The sequence below is a fragment of the Bufo bufo genome, chromosome 1 (genome assembly GCF_905171765.1).
Source record: "Bufo bufo chromosome 1, aBufBuf1.1, whole genome shotgun sequence".
In the NCBI taxonomy this organism is placed as follows: domain Eukaryota; kingdom Metazoa; phylum Chordata; class Amphibia; order Anura; family Bufonidae; genus Bufo; species Bufo bufo.
Window position 1 is genome coordinate 827,120,845 of NC_053389.1, and position 20,872 is coordinate 827,141,716.

The following is a 20,872-nucleotide window of genomic DNA, read 5'->3' on the forward strand; positions in this document are numbered from 1 at the left end:
GTAAGTCAATTCAAGTGTCAAAATCATATACTGTAAGCAACTGTAGGACCATCTGTAGGGGATGGAAGCAAGGCAGCTATTTACCAATGGCTCCTATGTCTGCTGAGTTATCAGTTGGTGAACTTCCAATGCCCATGATCCAAAAATAATATCTGTTCATATTGCTTGTGCGGGTCATGGACCAATCACGGGCTAAGTACTTCCAGACCAGGAATGTGTGAATAAACCCTAAGGCAAACAATGGAGGCTACCACACAGGTTTGTACGTTAGCTGTCCGGTAGGGCAGAAATACTGGTCTTTAATTAGAAAGTAAGGGATTGGGGGATGTTTTTGAAGAGCCTTTTAAGAGCCTGCTTAATATCTCTGTTACTGAGACTGTAAATCATAGGATTAAGTAGTGGAGTTACTACAGTGTAGAACAGTGATAGATATGTCTTTGCATTTTGTTGACGTGGAAATACATAGATGGTAATAATTGACCCGTAGAATAAAGACACAACAGTCAGATGGGCGCTACAGGTGGAGAAAGTCTTCTGCCTTCCGGTCACAGAGGGGATCTTTAGCACAGTGATAATAATGTAGACGTATGAAACTATAATCACTGTAACTGGGCAGATGGCAAGAACAATAACCAAAAACAAAGTCTCCATTTTTATTATAAAAGTGTCTGAACAAGAAAGCTCCAATAAAGGTTCTAAGTCACAGAAGAAATGGTCAATGATGTTTGGTCCACAGAAATCCAAATGTCCCATTGTTAATACAAGCATCAACTCCATAGCAAAAATCACCCACCAGCACAATAGAATGGCCTTTGTACAAAATGATAGGTCCATGACTGAGGTATAATGTAAAGGATAACAAATGGCCTGATACCGGTCATAGGACATCACGGCCAGGAGAAGACATTCAGATGCTTCAGAAGCTGCAAAACAATAAAATTGTATCAAACAGTCCTTAAGAGGCACAGAACTTCCTTCATACAACATGATACGGAGAGTGTTGGGCACAATGGTGGTGGTGAGCAGGATATCTGACAAGGAGAGCTGTGTGAGGAAGAAATACATGGGAGCGTGGAGAGATCTGCTGTAGGACACCACCAGAATGATGAGGAGGTTTCCACATACAGTCACAGAGTATATGGTCAGGAACAGAAGAAAAAACAGAGAATTTAACCTGTGTAAATTCTTAAATCCTAAAAGCAGTATCTCAGTAATTTTACTAACATTGTGATGTTCCATATTCCAGGGAAAACTTCCAAAGTTGTTATAAACTAGTTGAAAGAAAATAGTGTTAAATTTAATTGGGGAGGAAGATTTAGATTTATCCTCTCTTCATACACATACACGATAAGACTCTATTGTAGAGATGAACAAATCGATTCTAAACCAATTGGATTAATTGCACATTTCATAAAAATTCTGCTGCTAAACAAATCCCAAGTTTTGGAGGTTTGTTTTAGACACCAGCATTATTTTCTAATATTTTATCAGGGAAATCCCAGGATGGTCACTGAGAGTTCTGTGTGTCTGTTTTTTCCCTGTACATGAACTGCCAGCCTCATAAATAACAATAGTTTTATAGGCTTTTTACCAGCACCCCCAACACCAGTAGCATAATTTTGCTTTTAAAGCTGCACAATCTCACCTTTTTTCCTAAAAAAAAACAAAAACAGTTTGAAAATTGCTACTGTTCACAATTAACGCATTTCAGTATGTCAATGTCAGCGTGTTCGTAGACGGGGGCATATGTTTTATGCCTCTTTTAACCCCCATTTTTCACCTTAAAGACCAGGGCATTTTTTGCAAATCTGACATGTGTCACTTTATGTGGTAATAATTTTGGAATACTTTTACTTATCCAAGCCATTCTGAGATTGTTTTCTCGTGATATATTGCACTTCATGACATTGGTAAATTAGAGTAGATATATTTCACCTTTATGTATAAAACAATTCAAAATTTACCAAAGATTGGGAAAAAATTCACAATTTTCTACATTTTTATTTCTCTACTTTGAAGGCAGTGATACCTCATAAAATAGTTATTACTTTATATTCCGCTTATTTTTTTATTTTATTCCAAAATCCCCCTTTTATTAGCTATTAAGTGGGGCTTACATAATAGACCCCATTTTGGAAACTACACCCCTCAAGTTATTTGAGATGGAATTTCAAAATTTGACTTTTTTGGCAGATTTTTCCAATTTAGGCAATTTTTTTCCTGTAACACAGCTAGGGTTAACAGCCAAACAAAACTTTATATCTGTTACCCTGATTCTGCATTTTACAGAAACATCCTGCATGTGGTGGTAAACTGCTGTATGGTTACACAGTAGGGTTCAAAAAGGAGCACCATATGTTTTTTTGCGTACAGATTTTGCTGGACTGGTTTTTAGGCACCATGTCTCATTTTAAGACCCTCGGATGCACCCCTACAGTAGAAACTCCCAAAAAGTTACCCCATTTTGGAAACTATGGGATAAGGTACACTATTTCTGAGGCAAGGTAATTAAAAAAAATGTCTGCTCTGGCACAATTTTTATTTTTAGTTTTTTTGCTATGTTCACCTGACAGGTTATAAGCATAAGCAATGCGCTACACAGACCTGTTAGTTACAAGAAGAAGGAGCGCCAGGCGGCCACAGAGCATATAAGTATAATGCTGTTGACTAACTGACTATGGCAGACAGGACTTCAGTTGCGTCCTGGCTGCCATGGTAACCGATCGGAGCCCCAGCATTACACTGCTGGGACTCTGATCGGAACTGCCGCTGCCACCAATAATGGGGGGGAGGGCACACTGCCCACCAATGATTTTAAAAATAAAATAATATGGTTGAATAAGTGTGCACACCCTTAAACTAATACTTTGTTGAAGCACTTTTTGACTTTATTACAGCACTCAGTCTTTTTGGGTATGAGTCTATCAGCATGGCACATTTTGACTTGGCAAGATATGACCACTCTTCTTTGCAAAAACACTCCAAATCTGTCAGATTGCGAGGGCATCTCCTGTGCACAGCCCTTTTCAGATCACCCCACAGATTTTCAATCAGATTCAGGTCTGGGCTCTGGCTGGGCCATTCCAAAACTTTAATTCAACTTAAAAGTTCAACCTTGGTTTCATCAGACCATAACACCTTTTCCCACATGCTTTTGGGAGACTTCAGATGTGTGTTTGCAAAATATAGCCTGGCTTGGATGTTTTTCTTCATAAGAAACTGCTTTCATCTTGCCACTCTACCCCATAGCCCAGACATATGAAGAATAAGGGAGATTGTTGTCACATGTACCACACAGCCAGTACTTGCCAGATATTCCTGCAGCTCCTTTAATGTTGCTGTAGGCCTCTTGGTCGCCTCCCAGACCAGTTTTCTTCTCGTCTTTTCATCAATTTTGGAGGGACGTCCAGTTCTTATAATGTCCCTGTTGTGCCATATTTTCTCCACTTGATGATGACGGTCTTCACTGTGTTCCATGGTATATCTAATGCCTTGGAAATTCTTTTGGACCCTTCTCCTGACTGATACCTTTTAACAATGAGATCCCTCTGATGCTTTGGAAGCTCTCTGTGGACCATGGCTTTTGCTGTGGGATGCGACTAGGAAAATTTCAGGAAAGACCAACTAGAGCAGCTGAACTTTATTTGGGGTTAATCAAAGGCAATTTACCTGATGGCCGGTGTATGCTGACTCCTATTTAACAGGATTGTGATTTGTGATTGCTTAACCACCTCTGCTCCCCTAAACCCCCTTAATGACCAGACCACTTTTTACACTTCTGACCTACCCTACTTTCACCGTTTATTGCTCGGTCATACAACTTACCACCCAAATGAATTTTACCTCCTTTTCTTCTCACTAATAGAGCTTTCATTTGGTGGTATTTCATTGCTGCTGACATTTTAACTTTTTTTGATATTAATCGAAATTTAACAAAATTTTTGCAAAAAAATGACATTTTGCACTTTCTGTTGTAAAATTTTTCAAATATAACTACATTTCTATATAAATTTTTCTCAAAATTTATTGTTCTACATGTCTTTGATAAAAAAAAATGCAATAAGTGTATATTTATTGGTTTGGGTAAAAGTTATAGCGTTTACAAACTATGGTAAAAAAATTAGAATTTACGCACTTTGACTTTGACAGTAGAAACACCCCACAAATGACCCCATTTCGGAAAGTAGACACCCTAAGGTATTCGCTGATGGGTATAGTGAGTTCATGGAAGTTTTTATTTTTTGTCACAAGTTAGCGGAAAATGATATATATATTTTTTTTTCTTGCAAAGTCTCATATTCCACTAACTTGTGACAAAAAATTAAATTTTACATGAACTCACCATACGCCTCACGGAATACCTTGGGGTGTCTTATTTATAAAATGGGGTCACTTGTGGGGTAGTTATACTGCCCTTGCATTTTAGGGGACCTAAAGCGTGAGAAGTAGTTTGGAATTCAAATGCGTAAAAAATGCCCTGTGAAATCGTAAAGATACTCATTGGAATTTGGGGCCCTTTGCGCACCTAGGATGCAAAAAAAAAAGTGTCACTCATGTGGTATCGCCATACTCAGGAGAAGTAGGGCAATGTGTTTTGGGGTGTATTTTTACATATACCCATACTGTGTGAGATAAATATTTCTGTAAAAGACAACTTTTCCCATTTTTTTATACAAACTTGTCATTTTACAGAGATATTTCTCTCACCCAGCATGGGTATATGTAAAAATACACCTCAAAACACATTGCCCTACTTCTTCTGAGTACGGCGATACCACATGTGTGACACTTTTTTGCAGCCTAGGTGCGCAAAGGGGCCCAAATTCCAATGAGTATCTTTTAGGAGGGCATTTTTAGGCATTTGGATTCCAGACTTCTTCTTAGACTTTAGGGCCCCTAAAATGCCAGGGCAGTATAAATACCCCACATGTAACCCCATTTTGGAAATAAGATACCCCAAGGTATTCCGTGAGTGGCATGGCGAGTTCATAGAAGTTGTTTTTTTTTTGGCACAAGTTAGCGGAAATTGATTTATTTTTTTTCTCACAAAGTCTATCTTTCCGCTAACTTGTGACAAAAAGTTCAATCTTTCATGGACTCAATATGCCCCTCAGCGAATACCTTGGGGTGTCTACTTTCCGAAATGGGGTCATTTGTGGGGTGTGTTTACTGTTCTGGCATTTTGGGCGGGGCTAAATTGTGAGCAACCCTGTAAAGCCTAAAGGTACTCGTTGGACTTTCGGCCCCTTTACGCACCTAGGCTGCAAAAAAGTGTCACACATGTGGTATCCCTGTACTCAGGAGAAGTAGGGCAATGTGTTTTGGGGTGTATTTTTACATATACCCATGCTGGGTGAGAGAAATATCTCTCTTACGCATTTGGATTCCGTGAGGGGTATGGTGAGTTCATGTGAGATTTTATTTTTTGTCACAAGTTTGGCTACTTTCACACTTGCGTTTGGGGTTCCGCTTGTAAGTTCTGTTTGAAGGCTCTCACAAGCGGCCCCGAACGGATCCGTACAGCCCCAATGCATTCTGAGTGGATGCGGATCCGCTCAGAATGCATCAGTATGGCACAGTTTGGCCTCCGTTCCGCTCAACAGACAGACACCCGAACGAGCTTGCAGCGTTCGGGTGTCCGCCTGGCCGTGCGGAGCCAAACGGATCCGTCCAGACTTACAATGTAAGTCAATGGGGACGGATCCGTTTGAAGTTGACACAATATGGTGCAATTTCAAACAGATCCGTCCCCTATTGACTTTCAATGCAAAGTCAGGACGGATCCGTCTGACTAACTTTTAGACTTAGTTTTTTATCTGAAATATAATGCAGACGGATCCGTTCTGAACGGATACCATCGTTTGCATTATAGGAGCGGATCCGTCTGTGCAGATACCAGACGGATCCGTTCCGAACGCAAGTGTGAAAGTAGCCTTAGTGGAATATGAGACTTCGTAAGAAAAAAAATAAAAATAAAAAATAATCAATTTCCGCTAACTTGTGCCAAAAAAAAAAAAATCTTCTATGAACTCGCCATGCCCTTCAAAAGTGATCTTTATAGCGCCGCAGCGATTTTACGGTGTTTTTGCAGTGATCAGAAAAATATATATTTCTGTCACTGCGGTGGGGCGGACTGAACGCAAGTGTGCGCACAAGATAAGGCCTGATCGGGCGAACACTGCGTTTTTGGCCTCATTCACACAACTGTTGTTTTATTCCATGTCCGTTGTTCCATTTTTCGTGATTTTCTGCGGACTCATTGACTTTCAATGGGTCCGTTGAAAACTCGGCTAATGCACCGTTTGTCATCCTCGTCCGTGATCCGTGGTTCCAGACCGTCAAAAAAAATATAACCTGTCCTATTTTTTTCACGGAAAACGGTTTGCGGACCCATTCAAGTCAATAGGACCGTGAAAAAACGCGGAGACACACAAGATTGTCACCCGTGTCCGCGCGTCCGCGTCCTTTTTTTCCCTATCATTTGCATGGCAAACTTGACTTAGACTTTTTTTTACATTCCTTCATGTCTCCTTCATGTGATCCTCCAAAAATAAAGGAAGACACACGGAAACAAAAACGGAAACGGATCACGGAACAACGGAACCCCATTTTGCGGAACGGAACACAACAACGGTCGTGTGCATGAGGCCTTTTGTAGAGCCAATAGAACATGTCCTATTCTTGTCCGCAATTGCGGACAAGAAAAGGCATTTTCTATATAGTTCTCGCAATGTGCGGGTCCGCAAAATGCGGAAAGCACATTGCCGGTGTCGGTTTGCGGATCCGTAAAACACATACGGACGTCTGAATGGAGCCTTACAGGGGGGTGATCAATGACAGGGGGGTGATCAGGGAGTCTATATGGGGTGATCAGGGGTTAATAAGGGGTTAATAAGTGACAGGGGGGGTGTAGTGTAGTGTGGTGTGGTGATTGGTGCTACTTACAGAGCTGCCTGTGTCCTCTGGTGGTCGATCCAAGCAAAAGGGACCACCAGAAGACCAGGTAGCAGGTATATCAGACGCTGTTAACAAAACAGCGTCTAATATACCTTTCAGGGGTTACCTTCCGATCCTGTAAACGCGCGCTCCTGTGTGCGCGCGTTCACAGGATATCTCGTGTCTCACGAGATGGCGTGCCGATGCGTCAATGAGGAACAAACCGACCGCCCGCAGGACGCATCCCTGTGTTAGGCAGTCGGAAGGAGGTTAATTCTGAACACAGCTACATCCCCATTTATAAGAGGGTGTGCACACTTATGCAACCACATTATTTTAGTTTTTTAGTTTTTTCTTCCCTCCACCTAAAATATTTCAGTGGAGGGTACAGTTTATAGGTCGCATTAAAGGTGGAAAAAGTTCTGAAATGATTTATCTTTGTCTCATTGTTTTACAGCACAAAAACCTGACATTTTAACAGGGGTGTGTAGACTTTTTATGTCTGATCTGAGCTTTGATGGTGATCTGATCTGATATGGTTGTCTTAACTAAGCTCTTATGGGGGTCTGATCTGAGGTCTGAAATGGGGGTCTGACATGGGGGTCTGATCTAAGGTCTGATATGGGGGACTGATCTGAAGTCTGATAAAGATTGGGGACTAATTTGGGGGGGTGGACAATTGGAGGTCTGTTCTATGACCTCCTTCTTATTTTCATCCTATAAAACCTAGGTGCATCTTTTCATCATGTGTGTCTTATAAAGCGAAAAATAAAGTATTTTTGAGTAAAATAAAAAATTCTATTTTGGGCTTCTGCATTGTCCTAAATCCTGCGTTAAAACTATGAGGTCAAAAAGCTGCTCATTATCCCTAGATAAATTCTTTGAGTGGTATAATTTTAGAAATCAAATTTTTTGGGTCGTTGGGTCCATTGTTCTAGTACAGTGGTGACGAATAGAGTTGAGCGGACACCTGGATGTTCGGGTTCGACGAGTTCGGCCGAACTTGAAAAAAAAGTTCGGGACCCGAACTTGACCCCGAACCCAAACCCGAACCCCATTGAAGTCAATGGGGACCCAAACTTTTGGGCACTAAAATGGCTCTAAAATAGTCCTGGAAAGAGCTAGAGGGCTGCAAAAGTCATCAAAATGTGCTTAAGAGCATGGCAACTGTTCTGCAAACAAATGTGGATAGGGAAATGACTTAAAATAACATAAAATACAGAAAAATTAAAAATAACAATCTGGATCTAGGAGTAGGAGGTTGAGGAGGCGGTGGATGGGTGGATGTGGCAGTGTAGGTTGACGTGGCGGTGTAGGTGGAAGCGGCGGTGAAGAAGGAATAGGTAGCCAACACTGATTTGTGTTATTTTTTATTTTTAAATTGGGGTATCCCCCAAAATATTGGGACATATAACAAAATAAAACAAAGAATAAGTGCACTTGAGTACAAGAATGGATGGTTGAGGCTGGTATAAATGTCTATTCTGCACAAGGTACGGACAAGTCCTGTGGGATCCATGCCTGGTTCATTTTAATAAACGTAAGCTTGTCCACATTGGCTGCGGCCTGTGATAATGCTCTCTGCCGTGCTAAACACACGTTCACACTATACACTGGCTGCAGGGCAGGTCAGCACCTCCAAGGCTGACAAAGCTTTTCCACATTTTGGTCATGCTAACCCTGCCTTCTCAGGTGCTGGCGGTGCCCCAGTTGCGTTGGCGACCTCTTCCTCCTCCTCTGCCTTCGCCTTGTGCTTCCACTGTGCCACCGCTAGGGAAGAAAAAGGGTCACCACCTATGAAACCCTGCTCCTGGCCCTAACTCCTATCCGTATGGGCACCTCTCGATGGTAGAGATGCCCATACACAGGAACCTATAAAACCCTGTTGGCCCTCAGATGCCCTAGACTTATGACAGGGCAGAGACAACCTGCTCCTTCCCTGGTGAAGGAACCAGCGTCTCACTGAGGCCTAGTAAACAACAGAGGGGGGGAGGAATACAAAACACAACAAGCGGAACACTTAACTAGAGTTGAGCGAACACCTGGATGTTCGGGTTCGAGAAGTTCGGCCGAACTTCCCGGAAATGTTCGGGTTCGGGATCCGAACCCGAACCGAACTTCGTCCCGAACCCGAACCCCATTGAAGTCAATGGGGACCCGAACTTTTGGGCACTAAAAAGGCTGTAAAACAGCCCAGGAAAGAGCTAGAGGGCTGCAAAAGGCAGCAACATGTAGGTAAATCCACTGCAAACAAATGTGGATAGGGAAATGAATTAAAATAAAAATTAAAAAAATAAAAATGAACCAATATCAATTGGACAGAGGTCCCATAGCAGAAAATCTGGCTTCACGTCAGCAGAGAATCAGTCTCTTCATGCCATAGCAAAGAATCTGGCTTCATGTCAGCAGAGAATCAGTCTCTTCATGCCATAGCAGAGAATCTGGCTTCATGTCAGCGCAGAATCAGTCTTCATGTCATAGCAGAGAATCAGGCTTCACGTCACCCCCCACTGGAACAGGCCACTGTCACATATTTAGGCCCCGGCACCCAGACAGAGGAGAGAGGTCCAGTAACAGAGAATCTGGCCTTATGTCAGCACAGAATCTGTCTTCATGTCATAGCAGAGAATCAGGCTTCACGTCACCCACCACTGGAACAGGCCACTGTCACACATTTAGGACCCGGCACCCAGACAGAGGAGAGAGGTCCCGTAACAGAGAATCTGGCCTTATGTCAGCGCAGAATCAGTCTTCATGTCATAGCAGAGAATCAGGCTTCACGTCACCCACCACTGGAACAGGCCACTGTCACACATTTAGGCCCAGGCACCCAGACAGAGGAGAGAGGTTCCGTAACAGAGAATCTGGCCTTATGTCAGCGCAGAATCAGTCTTCATGTCATAGCAGAGAATCAGGCTTCACGTCACCCACCACTGGAACAGGCCACTGTCACACATTTAGGCCCAGGCACCCAGGCAGAGGAGAGAGGTCCCGTAACAGAGAATCTGGCCTTATGTCAGCGTAGAATCAGTCTTCATGTCATAGCAGAGAATCAGGCTTCACGTCACCCACCACTGGAACAGGCCACTGTCACACATTTAGGCCCAGGCACCCAGGCAGAGGAGAGAGGTCCCGTAACAGAGAATCTGGCCTTATGTCAGCGCAGAATCAGTCTTCATGTCATAGCAGAAAATAAGGCTTCACGTCACCCACCACTGGAACAGGCCACTGTCACACATTTAGGCCCAGGCACCCAGGCAGAGGAGAGAGGTCCCGTAACAGAGAATCTGGCCTCATGTCAGCGCAGAATCAGTCTTCATTCATAGCAGAGAATCAGGCTTCACGTCAGCCACCACTAGAACAGGCCACTGTCACACATTTAGGCCCAGGCACCCAGGCAGAGGAGAGAGGTCCCTTAACAGAGAATCTGGCCTTATGTCAGCACAGAATCTGTCTTCATGTCATAGCAGAGAATCAGGCTTCACGTCACCCACCACTGGAACAGGCCACTGTCACTTATTTAGGCCCCGGCACCCAGACAGAGGAGAGAGGTCCCGTAACAGAGAATCTGGCCTTATGTCAGCGCAGAATCAGTCTTCATGTCATAGCAGAGAATCAGGCTTCACGTCAGCCACCACTAGAACAGGCCACTGTCACACATTTAGGCCCAGGCACCCAGGCAGAGGAGAGAGGTCCCTTAACAGAGAATCTGGCCTTATGTCAGCACAGAATCTGTCTTCATGTCATAGCAGAGAATCAGGCTTCACGTCACCCACCACTGGAACAGGCCACTGTCACTTATTTAGGCCCCGGCACCCAGACAGAGGAGAGAGGTCCCGTAACAGAGAATCTGGCCTTATGTCAGCGCAGAATCAGTCTTCATGTCATAGCAGAGAATCAGGCTTCACGTCACCCACCACTGGAACAGGCCACTGTCACACATTAAGGCCCAGGCACCCAGGCAGAGGAGAGAGGTCCCGTAACAGAGAATCTGGCCTTATGTCAGCGCAGAATCAGTCTTTATGTCATCGCAGAGAATCAGGCTTCACGTCACCCACCACTGGAACAGGCCACTGTCACACATTTAGGCCCAGGCACCCAGGCAGAGGAGAGAGGTCCCGTAACATAGAATCTGGCCTTATGTCAGCACAGAATCTGTCTTCATGTCATAGCAGAGAATCAGGCTTCACGTCACCCACCACTGGAACAGGCCACTGTCACACATTTAGGCCCAGGCACCCAGGCAGAGGAGAGAGGTCCCGTAACAGAGAATCTGGCCTTATGTCAGCGCAGAATCAGTCTTCATGTCATAGCAGAGAATCAGGCTTCACGTCACCCACCACTGGAACAAGCCACTGTCACACATTTAGGCCCAGGCACCCAGGCAGAGGAGAGAGGTCCCGTAACAGAGAATCTGGCCTTATTTCAGCACAGAATCAGTCTTCATGTCATAGCAGAAAATCAGGCTTCACGTCACCCACCACTGGAACAGGCCACTGTCACACATTTAGGCCCAGGCACCGAGGCAGAGGAGAGAGGTCCCGTAACAGAGAATCTGGTCTTATGTCAGCGCAGAATCAGTCTTCATGTCATAGCAGAGAATCAGGCTTCACGTCACCCACCACTAGAACAGGCCACTGTCACACATTTAGGCCCAGGCACCCAGGCAGAGGAGAGAGGTCCCGTAACAGAGAATCTGGCCTTATGTCAGCGCAGAATCAGTCTTCATTCATAGCAGAGAATCAGGCTTCACGTCAGCCACCACTAGAACAGGCCACTGTCACACATTTAGGCCCAGGCACCCAGGCAGAGGAGAGAGGTCCCTTAACAGAGAATCTGGCCTTATGTCAGCACAGAATCTGTCTTCATGTCATAGCAGAGAATCAGGCTTCACGTCACCCACCACTGGAACAGGCCACTGTCACTTATTTAGGCCCCGGCACCCAGACAGAGGAGAGAGGTCCCGTAACAGAGAATCTGGCCTTATGTCAGCGCAGAATCAGTCTTCATGTCATAGCAGAGAATCAGGCTTCACGTCAGCCACCACTAGAACAGGCCACTGTCACACATTTAGGCCCAGGCACCCAGGCAGAGGAGAGAGGTCCCTTAACAGAGAATCTGGCCTTATGTCAGCACAGAATCTGTCTTCATGTCATAGCAGAGAATCAGGCTTCACGTCACCCACCACTGGAACAGGCCACTGTCACTTATTTAGGCCCCGGCACCCAGACAGAGGAGAGAGGTCCCGTAACAGAGAATCTGGCCTTATGTCAGCGCAGAATCAGTCTTCATGTCATAGCAGAGAATCAGGCTTCACGTCACCCACCACTGGAACAGGCCACTGTCACACATTAAGGCCCAGGCACCCAGGCAGAGGAGAGAGGTCCCGTAACAGAGAATCTGGCCTTATGTCAGCGCAGAATCAGTCTTTATGTCATCGCAGAGAATCAGGCTTCACGTCACCCACCACTGGAACAGGCCACTGTCACACATTTAGGCCCAGGCACCCAGGCAGAGGAGAGAGGTCCCGTAACATAGAATCTGGCCTTATGTCAGCACAGAATCTGTCTTCATGTCATAGCAGAGAATCAGGCTTCACGTCACCCACCACTGGAACAGGCCACTGTCACACATTTAGGCCCAGGCACCCAGGCAGAGGAGAGAGGTCCCGTAACAGAGAATCTGGCCTTATGTCAGCGCAGAATCAGTCTTCATGTCATAGCAGAGAATCAGGCTTCACGTCACCCACCACTGGAACAAGCCACTGTCACACATTTAGGCCCAGGCACCCAGGCAGAGGAGAGAGGTCCCGTAACAGAGAATCTGGCCTTATTTCAGCACAGAATCAGTCTTCATGTCATAGCAGAAAATCAGGCTTCACGTCACCCACCACTGGAACAGGCCACTGTCACACATTTAGGCCCAGGCACCGAGGCAGAGGAGAGAGGTCCCGTAACAGAGAATCTGGTCTTATGTCAGCGCAGAATCAGTCTTCATGTCATAGCAGAGAATCAGGCTTCACGTCACCCACCACTAGAACAGGCCACTGTCACACATTTAGGCCCAGGCACCCAGGCAGAGGAGAGAGGTCCCGTAACAGAGAATCTGGCCTTATGTCAGCGCAGAATCAGTCTTCATGTCATAGCAGAGAATCAGGCTTCACATCACCCACCACTGGAACAGGCCACTGTCACACATTTAGACCCAGGCACCCAGGCAGAGGAGAGAGGTCCCTTAACAGAGAATCTGGCCTTATGTCAGCACAGAATCTGTCTTCATGTCATAGCCAAGAATCAGGCTTCACGTCACCCACCACTGGAACAGGCCACTGTCACACATTTAGGCCCCGGCACCCAGACAGAGGAGAGAGGTCCTGTAACAGAGAATCTGGCCTTATGTCAGTGCAGAATCAGTCTTCATGTCATAGCAGAGAATCAGGCTTCACGTCACCCACCACTGGAACAGGCCACTGTCACACATTTAGGCCCAGGCACCCAGGCAGAGGAGAGAGGTCCCGTAACAGAGAATCTGGCCTTATGTCAGCGCAGAATCAGTCTTCATGTCATAGAAGAGAATCAGGCTTCACGTCACCCACCACTGGAACAGGCCACTGTCACATATTTAGGCCCCGGCACCCAGACAGAGGAGAGAGGTCCAGTAACAGAGAATCTGGCCTTATGTCAGCATAGAATCTGTCTTCATGTCATAGCAGAGAATCAGGCTTCACGTCACCCACCACTGGAACAGGCCACTGTCACACATTTAGGACCCGGCACCCAGACAGAGGAGAGAGGTCCCGTAACAGAGAATCTGGCCTTATGTCAGCGCAGAATCAGTCTTCATGTCATAGCAGAGAATCAGGCTTCACGTCACCCACCACTGGAACAGGCCACTGTCACACATTTAGGCCCAGGCACCCAGACAGAGGAGAGAGGTTCCGTAACAGAGAATCTGGCCTTATGTCAGCGCAGAATCAGTCTTCATGTCATAGCAGAGAATCAGGCTTCACGTCACCCACCACTGGAACAGGCCACTGTCACACATTTGGTCCCAGGCACCCAGGCAGAGGAGAGAGGTCCCGTAACAGAGAATCTGGCCTTATGTCAGCGTAGAATCAGTCTTCATGTCATAGCAGAGAATCAGGCTTCACGTCACCCACCACTGGAACAGGCCACTGTCACACATTTAGGCCCAGGCACCCAGGCAGAGGAGAGAGGTCCCGTAACAGAGAATCTGGCCTTATGTCAGCGCAGAATCAGTCTTCATGTCATAGCAGAGAATAAGGCTTCACGTCACCCACCACTGGAACAGGCCACTGTCACACATTTAGGCCCAGGCACCCAGGCAGAGGAGAGAGGTCCCGTAACAGAGAATCTGGCCTTATGTCAGCGCAGAATCAGTCTTCATTCATAGCAGAGAATCAGGCTTCACGTCAGCCACCACTAGAACAGGCCACTGTCACACATTTAGGCCCAGGCACCCAGGCAGAGGAGAGAGGTCCCTTAACAGAGAATCTGGCCTTATGTCAGCACAGAATCTGTCTTCATGTCATAGCAGAGAATCAGGCTTCTTGTCACCCACCACTGGAACAGGCCACTGTCACTTATTTAGGCCCCGGCACCCAGACAGAGGAGAGAGGTCCCGTAACAGAGAATCTGGCCTTATGTCAGCGCAGAATCAGTCTTCATGTCATAGCAGAGAATCAGGCTTCACGTCAGCCACCACTAGAACAGGCCACTGTCACACATTTAGGCCCAGGCACCCAGGCAGAGGAGAGAGGTCCCTTAACAGAGAATCTGGCCTTATGTCAGCGCAGAATCTGTATTCATGTCATAGCAGAGAATCAGGCTTCACGTCACCCACCACTGGAACAGGCCACTGTCACTTATTTAGGCCCCGGCACCCAGACAGAGGAGAGAGGTCCCGTAACAGAGAATCTGGCCTTATGTCAGCGCAGAATCAGTCTTCATGTCATAGCAGAGAATCAGGCTTCACGTCACCCACCACTGGAACAGGCCACTGTCACACATTTAGGCCCAGGCACCCAGGCAGAGGAGAGAGGTCCCGTAACAGAGAATCTGGCCTTATGTCAGCGCAGAATCAGTCTTTATGTCATAGCAGAGAATCAGGCTTCACGTCACCCACCACTGGAACAGGCCACTGTCACACATTTAGGCCCAGGCACCCAGGCAGAGGAGAGAGGTCCCGTAACATAGAATCTGGCCTTATGTCAGCACAGAATCTGTCTTCATGTCATAGCAGAGAATCAGGCTTCACGTCACCCACTATTGGAACAGGCCACTGTCACACATTTAGGCCCAGGCACCCAGGCAGAGGAGAGAGGTCCCGTAACAGAGAATCTGGCCTTATGTCAGCGCAGAATCAGTCTTCATGTCATAGCAGAGAATCAGGCTTCACGTCACCCACCACTGGAACAAGCCACTGTCACACATTTAGGCCCAGGCACCCAGGCAGAGGAGAGAGGTCCCGTAACAGAGAATCTGGCCTTATTTCAGCGCAGAATCAGTCTTCATGTCATAGCAGAAAATCAGGCTTCACGTCACAAACCACTGGAACAGGCCACTGTCACACATTTAGGCCCAGGCACCGAGGCAGAGGAGAGAGGTCCCGTAACAGAGAATCTGGCCTTATGTCAGCGCAGAATCAGTCTTCATGTCATAGCAGAGAATCAGGCTTCACGTCACCCACCACTGGAACAGGCCACTGTCACACATTTAGGCCCAGGCACCCAGGCAGAGGAGAGAGGTCCCGTAACAGAGAATCTGGCCTTATGTCAGCGCAGAATCAGTCTTCATGTCATAGCAGAGAATCAGGCTTTACGTCACCCACAACTGGAACAGGCCACTGTCACACATTTAGACCCAGGCACCCAGGCAGAGGAGAGAGGTCCCTTAACAGAGAATCTGGCCTTATGTCAGCACAGAATCTGTCTTCATGTCATAGCCAAGAATCAGGCTTCACGTCACCCACCACTGGAACAGGCCACTGTCACACATTTAGGCCCCGGCACCCAGACAGAGGAGAGAGGTCCTGTAACAGAGAATCTGGCCTTATGTCAGTGCAGAATCAGTCTTCATGTCATAGCAGAGAATCAGGCTTCACTACACCCACCACTGGAACAGGCCACTGTCACACATTTAGGCCCAGGCACCCAGGCAGAGGAGAGAGGTCCCGTAACAGAGAATCTGGCCTTATGTCAGCGCAAAATCAGTCTTCATGTCATAGCAGAGAATCAGGCTTCACGTCACCCACCACTGGAACAGGCCACTGTCTCACATTTAGGCCCAGGCACCCAGGCAGAGGAGAGAGGTCCTGTAACAGAGAATCTGGCCTTATGTCAGCGCAGAATCAGTCTTCATGTCATAGCAGAGAATCAGGCTTCACGTCACCCACCACTGGAACAGGCCACTGTCACACATTTAGGCCCAGGCACCCAGGCAGAGGAGAGAGGTCCCGTAACAGAGAATCTGGCCTTATGTCAGCGCAGAATCAGTCTTCATGTCATAGCAGAGAATCAGGCTTCACGTCACCCACCACTGGAACAGGCCACTGTCACACATTTAGACCCAGGCACCCAGGCAGAGGAGAGAGGTCCCTTAACAGAGAATCTGGCCTTATGTCAGCACAGAATCTGTCTTCATGTCATAGCCAAGAATCAGGCTTCACGTCACCCACCACTGGAACAGGCCACTGTCACACATTTAGGCCCCGGCACCCAGACAGAGGAGAGAGGTCCTGTAACAGAGAATCTGGCCTTATGTCAGTGCAGAATCAGTCTTCATGTCATAGCAGAGAATCAGGCTTCACGTCACCCACCACTGGAACAGGCCACTGTCACACATTTAGGCCCAGGCACCCAGGCAGAGGAGAGAGGTCCCGTAACAGAGAATCTGGCCTTATGTCAGCGCAAAATCAGTCTTCATGTCATAGCAGAGAATCAGGCTTCACGTCACCCACCACTGGAACAGGCCACTGTCACACATTTAGGCCCAGGCACCCAGGCAGAGGAGAGAGGTCCCGTAACAGAGAATCTGGCCTTATGTCAGCGCAGAATCAGTCTTCATGTCATAGCAGAGAATCAGGCTTCATGTCAGCCACCACTAGAACAGGCCACTGTCACACATTTAGGCCCAGGCACCCAGGCAGAGGAGAGAGGTCCCTTAACAGAGAATCTGGCCTTATGTCATCACAGAATCTGTCTTCATGTCATAGCAGAGAATCAGGCTTCACGTCACCCACCACTGGAACAGGCCACTGTCACACATTTAGGCCCAGGCACCGAGGCAGAGGAGAGAGGTCCCGTAACAGGGAATCTGGCCTTATGTCAGCGCAGAATCAGTCTTCATGTCATAGCAGAGAATCAGGCTTCACGTGACCCACCACTGGAACAGGCCACTGTCACACATTTAGGCCCAGGCACCCAGGCAGAGGAGAGAGGTCCTGTAACAGAGAATCTGGCCTTATGTCAGCGCAGAATCAGTCTTCATGTCATAGCAGAGAATCAGGCTTCACGTCACCCATTACTGGAACAGGCCACTGTCACACATTTAGACCCAGGCACCCAGGCAGAGGAGAGAGGTCCCTTAACAGAGAATCTGGCCTTATGTCAGCACAGAATCTGTCTTCATGTCATAGCCAAGAATCAGGCTTCACGTCACCCACCACTGGAACAGGCCACTGTCACACATTTAGGCCCCGGCACCCAGACAGAGGAGAGAGGTCCCGTAACAGAGAATCTGGCCTTATGTCAGTGCAGAATCAGTCTTCATGTCATAGCAGAGAATCAGGCTTCACGTCACCCACCACTGGAACAGGCCACTGTCACACATTTAGGCCCAGGCACCCAGGCAGAGGAGAGAGGTCCCGTAACAGAGAATCTGGCCTTATGTCAGCGCAGAATCAGTCTTCATGTCATAGCAGAGAATCAGGCTTCACGTCACCCACCACTGGAACAGGCCACTGTCACACATTTAGGCCCCGGCACCCAGGCAGAGGAGAGAGGTCCCGTAACAGAGAATCTGGCCTTATGTCAGCACAGAATCTGTCTTCATGTCATAGCAGAGAATCAGGCTTTACGTCACCCACCACTGGAACAGGCCACTGTCACACATTTAGGCCCCGGCACCCAGACAGAGGAGAGAGGTCCCGTAATAGAGAATCTGGCCTTATGTCAGCGCAGAATCAGTCTTCATGTCATAGCAGAGAATCAGGCTTCACGTCACCCACCACTGGAACAGGCCACTGTCACACATTTAGGCCCAAGAGGTTTGGCCGGCACACTCTGGGGTGCTCGCCGCACGGGATAGGATAATTACCACGTGTGATGAAAAGAAAAGAATCCAAGCAGACGAGTCTTCAATGCTTACAAATTTTTATTGCCTGTAACAATAGTCCATCAAAGGGACGCGTTTCGGCTCAATTGCCTTTCTCAACAAACAGATAGATATACATGTTCAGCAACTCATATATATATGCGTATCAATGATTGAGGAAAGGAAAATCACAGTGATGTGAACGCCCATAATAGGGGCGGTATGTACATTGTCACATGGTAACAAAATCAAGGTAGTCAATCAGGGAATCAAAAAGCGCAACAGGTAACAAAATACATGTCAATCGTAATAAAAACTAAATAATGTTGTTAAATACCAATACAGCTGAGGAACTCCTTCATTTATATGATAGATGTCTGGAAAAAAATATAATAATGCAAAAAAGATCAGTAAAATTGCGTCGGGAGGCGTACTGGATTCATACCCTTGATACCCTATATCCGAGAGGCCTCAACCGCGACTATGAAATTATGCATATCTGACTTCTTGTAGTGCTATTTTTTCTGTTCATCTCAATTTTACTGATCTTTTTTGCATTATTACATTTTTTTCCAGACATCTATCATATAAATGAAGGAGTTCCTCAGCTGTATTGGTATTTAACAACATTATTTAGTTTTTATTACGATTGACATGTATTTTTGTTACCTGTTGCGCTTTTTGATTCCCTGATTGACTACCTTGATTTTGTTACCATGTGACAATGTACATACCGCCCCTATTATGGGCGTTCACATCACTGTGATTTTCCTTTCCTCAATCATTGATACGCATATATATATGAGTTGCTGAACATGTATATCTATCTGTTTGTTGAGAAAGGCAATTGAGCCGAAACGCGTCCCTTTGATGGACTATTGTTACAGGCAATAAAACTTTGTAAGCATTGAAGACACATTTTTAGCCCAGGCACCCAGGCAGAGGAGAGAGGTCCCGTAACAGAGAATCTGGCCTTATGTCAGCGCAGAATCAGTCTTCATGTCATAGCAGAGAATCAGGCTTCACGTCACCCACCACTGGAACAGGCCACTGTCACACATTTAGGCCCAGGCACCCAGGCAGAGGAGAGAGGTCCCGTAACAGAGAATCTGGCCTTATGTCAGCGCAGAATTAGTCTTCATGTCATAGCAGAGAATCAGGCTTCACGTCACCCACCACTGGGACAGGCCACTGTCACACATTTAGGCCCAGGCACACAGGCAGAGGAGAGAGGTCCCGTAACAGAGAATCTGGCCTTATGTCAGCGCAGAATCAGTCTTCATGTCATAGCAGAGAATCAGGCTTCACGTCACCCACCACTGGAACAGGCCACTGTCACACATTTAGGCCCAGGCACCCAGGCAGAGGAGAGAGGTCCCGTAACAGAGAATCTGGCCTTATGTCAGCGCAGAATCAGTCTTCATGTCATAGCAGAGAATCAGGCTTCACGTCACCCACCACTGGAACAGGCCACTGTCACACATTTAGGCCCAGGCACCCAGGCAGAGGAGAGAGGTCCCGTAACAGAGAATCTGGCCTTATGTCAGCGCAGAATCTGTCTTCATGTCATAGCAGAGAATCAGGCTTCACGTCACCCACCACTGGAACAGGCCACTGTCACACATTTAGGCCCAGGCATCCAGGCAGAGGAGAGAGGTCCCGTAACAGAGAATCTGGCCTTATGTCAGCACAGAATCTGTCTTCATGTCATAGCAGAGAATCAGGCTTCACGTCACCCATTACTGGAACAGGCCACTGTCACACATTTAGGCCCCGGCACCCAGACAGAGGAGAGGTTCATTCAACTTTGGGTTGCCCCGCAATATAATGGTAAAATGAAATTAAAAATAGTATTGAATGAGGAAGTGCCCTGGAGTAGAATAATATATTGTTAAGGGGAGGTAGTTAATATCTAATCTGCACAAGGGATGGACAGGTCCTGTGGGATCCATGCCTGGTTCATTTTTATGAACGTCAGCTTATCCACATTGGCTGTAGACAGGCGGCTGCGTTTGTCTGTAATGACGCCCCCTGCCGTGCTGAATACACGTTCAGACAAAACGCTGGCCCCCGGGCAGGCCAGCACCTCCAAGGCATAAAAGGCTAGCTCTGGCCACGTGGACAATTTGGAGACCCAGAAGTTGAATGGGGCCGAACCATCAGTCAGTACGTGGAGGGGTGTGCACAGGTACTGTTCCACCATGTTAGTGAAATGTTGCCTCCTGCTAACACGTTCCGTATCAGGTGGTGGTGCAGTTAGCTGTGGCGTGGTGACAAAACTTTTCCACATCTCTGCCATGCTAACCCTGCCCTCAGAGGAGCTGGCCGTGACACAGCTGCGTTGGCGACCTCTTGCTTCTCCTCTGCCTTCGCCTTGGGCTTCCACTGGTTCCCCTGTGACATTTGGGAATGCTCTCAGTAGCGCGTCTACCAACGTGCGCTTGTACTCGCTCCAGTGTAGGAAGTAAGGTGGGCACATTGTCTTTGTACCGAGGATCCAGCAGGGTGGCAACCCAGTAGTCCGCACACGTTAAAATGTGGGCAACTCTGCTGTCATTGCGCAGGCACTGCAGCATGTAGTCGCTCATGTGTGCCAGGCTGCC

The 20,872-nt window shown here is 47.1% G+C and overlaps 1 protein-coding gene across 1 annotated transcript; it reads right to left on the reverse strand.

Annotated features, from left to right (window-relative positions):
* Positions 1-303: 303 nt before the first annotated feature.
* On the reverse strand, positions 304-1,239 carry LOC120989822 (olfactory receptor 11L1-like). The gene has a single exon (XM_040418169.1). It carries the CDS (start codon positions 1,237-1,239, stop codon positions 304-306), a length of 936 nt encoding a protein of 311 aa, XP_040274103.1.
* Between the last annotated feature and the right edge of the window lie 19,633 nt (positions 1,240-20,872).

What these genes read in the sequence shown, in the direction of transcription:
- LOC120989822 (XM_040418169.1), bottom strand. Translation starts at nt 1,239, where the DNA reads ATGGAACATCACAATGTTAGTAAAATTACTGAGATACTGCTTTTAGGA.